Source organism: Ipomoea nil, unplaced genomic scaffold (assembly GCF_001879475.1).
Source record: "Ipomoea nil cultivar Tokyo-kokei standard unplaced genomic scaffold, Asagao_1.1 scaffold0600, whole genome shotgun sequence".
In the NCBI taxonomy this organism is placed as follows: domain Eukaryota; kingdom Viridiplantae; phylum Streptophyta; class Magnoliopsida; order Solanales; family Convolvulaceae; genus Ipomoea; species Ipomoea nil.
Genome location: NW_017617028.1, coordinates 230,605 through 238,320, shown reverse-complemented (window position 1 = coordinate 238,320; position 7,716 = coordinate 230,605). Strand labels below are relative to the sequence as shown.

At 33.9% G+C, this 7,716-nt stretch overlaps 1 protein-coding gene across 1 annotated transcript; it reads left to right on the top strand.

The window, feature by feature from the left end:
- The first annotated feature begins 5,472 nt into the window (after nt 1-5,472).
- LOC109174305 (defensin-like protein) lies at nt 5,473-5,848 on the top strand. The gene is made up of 2 exons (XM_019323545.1): nt 5,473-5,536; nt 5,667-5,848. Exons 1-2 carry the CDS (start codon nt 5,473-5,475, stop codon nt 5,846-5,848), a joined length of 246 nt encoding a protein of 81 aa, XP_019179090.1.
- Nucleotides 5,849-7,716: the final 1,868 nt, after the last annotated feature.

Below are 7,716 nucleotides of genomic sequence, written 5' to 3'. Positions count from 1 at the left end.
TGAAAACAAGAGAACCTTTTATGACCTTCAGAACTCCACCTTCAGCTATTTATTTGCACCCCAGAGATTCCAAGGTGCCCAAGGATATCAGGTTCCATTTTAAATCAGGATATACCGAACATTGGTAAGAGTCCTGACAACGTTATCATAAGTTTTAATCTGCAAACTTCCAATTCCATTACTCTTGCATTGAGTATCATTACCCTTCAAGATAACTCCACCACTAACCGGTCCCAGAGAGACGAACCAGTCTTTGTGAGGACACATGTGGAATGTACAACCAGAGTCCAGAATCCACTCAATTTCGCTCCGTTTGTCACCAGAGCTAACATATAACTAAACATCACCCTCTTACTCACTTTCAACAACACCAGCTTTAGCGGACTTCTTTTCTCTCCATCTCTCTTTTTTATTCTTCAGTTTGAAGCATTCAGTCACATCGTGACCATGATTCTTGCAATACTTACAGGATTTATTGGACTTACGTCCTTTGGACTTGGATCTAGATTTTTTACTGCTACTCTCGGTTTCAAGTGAACGCTCCCTAACAGTCAAGCTTTCACCTTTGTCCCCATACTTAATTTCTATGTCAAACTTTTATTTCGACAATAGGTTTGACTTAACATTGTCGAAAGTAAGGGTAATACTACTATTACCATACACCATAATTTCTTTGAAATGCTTGTATGATTTAAGGAGAGAGGCAAGCAATAAAATAACATGATCCTCATCTTCAATTATGACATCAATATTCTCCAAGTCCAATCAAATAGAATTCAATTCATCCAAGTGAGATTTAATAGAAGTACCTTCTGTCATACGGACTGTGTAAATCCGCTCCTTTAGACGCAACTTGTTCACAAGAGTTTGGCCATGTAAAGCGTATCCAGCTGGGACAAAAAATCTGACGTCGTCTCCCTTACCACCTCACGTAAAACCTCTTTAGACAAGCACAAATGGAGGGTTAAACATGCCTTGTCATCCAAATCATCTCAATCTTCATCTGTCATTGCAGCCGGTTTCTTCTTCTTCCTAGCTAGTGCTTCGTTCAAACTGTTCGGGGTTATAACGGCTTCCATCTGAACCTTCCAGATAGAAAAGCTAATAATTTTCGATTCGAAATTCTCGATATCGAACTTGGTAACTGTCAACATCTTTAAAAATAATTATCAATTAAACCACTCTTATACCACTCGTTAAGAATTACTCGAAAATTGAGTATTATAGAAGTTATATATCAACGGGGAAAAATATAAAATGACTAGAGAAATAGGGATAAAGAGAATATATATATATATATATATATATATATATATATATATATATATATATATATATATATATATATATAGAAGGTTGAGTTCAAATAAGGACAACAATATATAGAGGACTGTGAGGACAAATAATGGGCACACAACAAATTACTATCATGCACACAATTTAATATATAATGGCACACATGAATACATGTAAACATCAGGTTTCGAACCCAGGCTCTATTAATTAACAAACGTATGCACGTGACATACAAACTGTGGCACACAACTAAATTCGGCCATGCACACGACATACAGACTAATGACACACACTACATATGTCCTCACATTCCTCTATAATATACTTGTCCTTATTTGAACGCAAGTACATATATATATATATATATATATATATATATATATATATATATATATATATATATATATATATATATATATATATATATAAAGTTCAAATGCGGCGAGGGCTTTAGGTGCAGCGGTGTGGCGGAATTTCAAAATATACCAACAGTGTTAACAACATGCACTAACAGTGCAAGGGTAACACACCACAATGAAATGCAAAATAATATCAAAAAATACACAACAGACCCAAAAAAAATACACCACATAACTCACCACCCCCAATGGTGTATTTCCGAACACCGTGGGTGTTTTTAATCACACCTAATGGTGTGTTTTTGGTGATGTGTATCTAATTTGTGTGTGTTTTTATGGTGTACTTTCCTAATGTTGATTGTGTATATTTGTTGAACTATTGGTGACGCCGCACCGCCGCTTGAACCTTCCTATATATATATATATATATATATATATATATATATATATATATATATAGGGTCAGGTTCATGTGAGGTCATATCTTCCCGTGTGGTCAGTGCGGCATACACCATTAGGTATGCATAAATGCACCACACAGTGTTCGTAAATACACCATTATGTGTGGTGTATTTTTTTTGTGTGGTGTATTTTTTGGCATTTTATTCTGGTGTATTTTCGAACACTGTATGGTGTATTTATGCATACCTAATGGTGTATGCCGCACTGACCGCACGGGAAGACCTGACCTCACAGGAACCAAAATATATATATATATATATATATATATATATATATATATATATATATATATATATATATATGTATATATATATATATATATATATATATATATATATATATATATAGTCGCGCTCAGGTGTGACGACCCCTTCCCGTGTGGTCATGTGGCGATTTTCAGAATACACCAATAGTTAAGTAAGATATACACCATCAACGTCAGGAAATGCACCACAAAAAATGCACACAAATTAGGTACGCATCGCCAACAACTCACAATTAGGTGTGAGTAAAAAACATCATACAGTGTTCGGAAATACACCATTGGGGTTGGTGAGTTATATGGTGTATTTTTTGGGTCTACTGTGTATTTTTGCATTTCATTGTGGTGTGTTTCCCTTACACTGTTGGTGCATGTTTGTAACACTGTTGGTGTATTCTGAAATTTCATCACACGACCACACCTAACAACATGACCACATATGAGCATTATTTTCTCTCTCTATCTCTCTCTCTCTCTCTCTCTCTCTCTCTATATATATATATATATATATATATTTATATATATATATATATATATATATTAAGGATCAAATGAGGACTCATCCTTAGGTGAGGAGGAGAGGACTAATCTTGTGCGTTCGTTTTTTTTATTTGGATGACCCAGATTTGATTTCTTAAGATAACATGGATTGATTTTTTTGTTACAGTTGGGCAGTAGTGTGTGTTTTTTTTTTTTTTTTTTTTTTTTTTTTTTTAATTTTTAAAAGTGTGAACGCATGTGGAATCCTTGGCCAAATTGGTTTCCTATTTCTTGGATCATCACCGTTGCAATTTGAAGTCGCAATTTCTTCATCATTGATTGAGAGTTCACCCATGCAATGTGATCAGGGACGGAGCCAGAAAACTTGAGTTGGGGGGGCCGGTAGTAAAGAAAATTTACAATGTTAGTCGACATTATAATTAATTGCACCATATTATTATATATACCATACATTATCACTACTGGAAAATTATGGAATTTCCGAACACCTGAAAGTAATCTTAAATCAAGTCAAAAGCAAAAAGTGGTCGGAAATGGCAACAAAAGTTTTTACAGATACCAAAAAGTGGTCAGAACAAGACTTTCGACTTGATTTAAGATCACTTTCAAGTGGTCGGAAATTCTATAATTTCCAGTAGTGTATTGTGATTATTATTGATAATGATTTCTAATTATACTATGTGTAATAAAATATGAAATACATAATTATATGAGTACGATCGACACAGGTGTCGATCATTACTTTAGAATTTTTTTCACATAACACAAAATATAATAATAACAATAACCACAACATTTATTTAAATATAGAATTTTCACTTAACATCAAATAAAAAGTTTTGTAAATTATTTTGTCACCAAATTTTGTCATAATTAACTTATATTCATTTTACTGGTTAACTGAATATTTCAAAATTTGAGAGATAAAAGACAAAAATTGAGTTGAATTAAATAATCAAATATTAATTTTTGTCAATTTCAAAACTAATCATTTAAACTAGTAAATGTACATTTTAAAAATGTAAATAAATAATTAAAATACACAATAAATCACTAATTAATTAATTAATCAACATATATAACTAATAAAACCAAAGCATATATCTCAAATTTCGAGCTTTTTTTTTTTAAATTAAAATATATACTTGATGTCATTCATTACTAAAATCTTGATAAAAGAAATAAGATAATAAAGAAAAATGGTCACTTTAATTATTTGATTTGTTTCTTTTTATTTAATGAATTTGAACTTTAATATATATTTTGAATTTATTTAATATAAACATAATACATTTTTCTTATAAAAAAATTAGAGGGGGGTCAAAAGTGTATTTTATCCTTAGTATATCAATATATACATACATTTTTACTAAAAAATTTAAGGTGAGGGTGGGGGTCGAGGCGGGGGTGGGGGGGGGGGGGGGTCAAGGCCCCCCTACCCCCTAAGGTGCCTCCGTCCCTGAATGTGATCAATCCCATGAAAAGTGATCAGTATTTTTATTTTTTTTCCGCTCATTCTTTTGAGTATAATATTGCCTATATTTGGATGGTCGTGTATATGTACAAATTTTTGGATAGTACGATTGTGCATTCATGTGTGCTGGTTGTGCAACCTAGTATTGTAAGTTGTGCACCGTAGGCGGGTGAGATGTGCATTAGTGCACATAGCTAGTTCAATGAATCCTAGGACATTGGGATGTCCACTAGGAGTTTTGGGTGGTGTTTGAATGCACAACTATAGATTTGTCGAGGCACAACACTCAGAATAAGAATGCATGAAATTTTGTATAGTAATGCACATCTTCTAATAAGACCGATTTACCCCTAAATTTATATTTTTAATATTTTAAAGGGATTTATTTCCTTAATCCGTGTGATATGTTCCTTTTAATCTCAATCGTACATCATTCTTATTTAATGGTCTAGATTAGTGCTCACCTAAGGTTAAGTCCTCACCTGATCTGGACCATATATTAGCGCTCAAATGCGGCGGGGACTTATGGTGTTGCGGTGCGACGGGTTTCAGAAGTACACCAACAGTGTAAGAAAAACACACTACAATGAAATGTAAAAAAAAAAAACTAAAAAATATACAATACACACACAAAAAAAAATACACCATATAACTCACCATCCCTAATGGTGTCTTTCCGAACAATGATGGTACTTTTACTCATACCTAATGATGTATTTTTAGTGATGCGTACCTAATTTGTGTATTTTTTTATGATGTATTTCCTAACATTGATGGTATATAATCGTGCTGACGCCGCTCTGTAAGTCCCGCCGCACCTGAACTTAACACTCTATATATATATATATGCTATGTGGTGAAAAGAAATGAAAGCAGCAAGTGAATTGAATGAATGCTTTACAAAGCAAAATGGACAAGCTATTTATACACTCAAAAAGAGAAAGAAAAAAAACGCATTTAATGGAGCATGTTGCGGCAGTTGGCATTGCGTGGGTAATGGGCTGCATGGTGAAATGGTCTGATCTTCATGAAGTTTAAGTCACATATTCATGTCTTTAACACTATATATCCAAAAAAACACTTCTCCGATCCATCTTCTTCATCCTTTGCGAAACAAGATGGCTTCATCTCTCCGTTCATTTGCAAATGCCCTTCTCTATATGATAATGTTGATGGCCACTGGTTTGCCTCCTCCTCCTTCGATCTTCTTCTTCTTCTTCTTCCTTTCTTCTTAACTGAGCTGTCCTGACCCAAAACTCCCATTTTTGTTGTTTTTATAAATATGCATATGAATGGATATATGCGTTTGCAGAGCTGGGAACAAACACAATAATGGTGGCGGCGGAGGCGAGAATGTGCTCGAGGCCGAGCTACAAGTTCAAGGGGCCATGTATTCAGGAGAAAAACTGCGCATCGATTTGCCTGACGGAGGGGTTCCCCAAAGGCGACTGCAAAGGGATTATGCGCCGCTGCTACTGCGTTAAGCCTTGCTAATTCATCTACCTATATAGGCGAATGTGGATCGGTCTTCTCTTTGATCTTTGGTAAAGCGAGAATTCAAATTCAGTTGGGTCAATATATTAAATTGGATATTTAAAAATATGGATGCAATAAGTTATACTTATAAATACATGTTTTAGTTTTTTGGAATAAGAGTCAAATAGGCCATCGAACTGCACACAATAATGCAATTAGGCCACTGAACTTTAAAAAACAACAATTGGGTCCCTAAACTGACCATTTTCATGCAATTAAGCTAATTTACAGGTCGCTAATTTACAGGTTTTGCAAGTTAGTAACAGGTCACCCAAATTGTAAAATATATATTTTTAATTATTATTTAAAAATAATAATTTAAAATTTAAAAAAAAAAAAAAAAACAAGTTCAATCTCCGCCGGAGACGAGCTTCTTCGTCTCCGGCCATGGAGACGAAGAAAGTTTCTTCGTCTCCATGGCCGGAGACGAAGAAACTCTTCGTCCCCGGCCAGAGACGAAGAGACTCTTCGTCTCCATGGTCGGAGACGAAGAGACTCTCCGTCTCCGGCCATGGAGACGAAGAGTTTCTTCGTCTCCGGCCATGGAGACGAAGTTCTTCGTCTCTGGCCGGAGACGAAGAAGGTTCTTCGTCTCTGGTTGGAGACGAAGTAACTTTCTTCGTCTGGCAGAGCGAAGAAATTTTTTTTTTTAATATTTTAATTTATTATTTTTAAATAATAATTTTTTAAAAAAATATTTTATAATTTTTGGGTGACTTGTTACTAATCTACAAAACTTATAAATTAGACTTATTGAATGAATTTTGTTAGTTTAGTGGCCTAATTGTTGTTTTTTTAAGTTTAGTGGCCTAATTGGATTATTGTGTGCAGTTCAATGGCCTATTTGACCCCTATTCCTAGTTTTTTTTAGATTTAATAGGAAGGGGGAATGTTTTAGTTTTAGTTTTACAATTGTTTACAATTGTCCACCAGGCATTTTCATATTTTGAAAATATTGCTTTATCAACACATCAATAAAAATAACTAAATAATCATTCATGGAATTATCTTCCATTCAATTCGATTGCGCAATTTATTCTTCATTATCTTGGTTCATTAATCAAAAAGTACTTTTAAGATTTGCGGTAGCCAGGACCGGTCATGGTCATGTCTGGCCTTGGCGACTTCACAAGGCTCCTAATTTTTGGATGTCCAATTTTTTTAGATATAATTTATTATATTTTATATTTGATAATTTTGTTTTTTTTGAATTCATAGATTGATCTTAATTATAATTGAATATAAAACTATAGAAAGAATTGCCATCGAAATTTTGGTGAATAATTTTGTATTTAAATATGAACAAAAAGTGACACTTTTAAATTAAATTTTGAATTATATTATTATTATTTTTTAATTTGTTAAATCTTTATGCATTATATTTGGACAAAAATGGTAATTATATTTTGGGAGAAGTGTCAAATAGCCCCATCTACTACTGCAAAGTGTTCAATTCCCCGTACGATCTAAAATATAGTGTAATTAGGTACATTAACTTCTTAAAATTGTTGAATTAGCTTTCTTTACAGGTTTTTCTCCAATTCTGATGACTTGGCAACCGGTTAAGATGATGTGGCATTATAAATTAATTTAATGTGTTGTTATTTCATAATAGTTGGATATTACAAAAATCTCCCTAAGCTAAACCCCCAATATTTTCCCAAATACGACGTCGACGGAGCATGTGAAGACTCCATTGACGACCGGCAAGTAGCACGTCGCAGTCGAGACCACCAGTTGCAGGTGAAGACTCCATTGACGACCGGCAAGTAGCGCGTAGAAGGTGAAGACTCCATTGAAAACTCCATTGACGAACAAAGCGAGAC

Excerpts from the sequence above, each read along its gene's own strand:
- LOC109174305 (XM_019323545.1), top strand. The coding sequence starts at position 5,473 with ATGGCTTCATCTCTCCGTTCATTTGCAAATGCCCTTCTCTATATGATA. Across the intron at positions 5,537-5,666 it reads GATAATGTTGATGGCCACTG|AGCTGGGAACAAACACAATA; the intron begins GTTTGCCTCCTC and ends ATGCGTTTGCAG.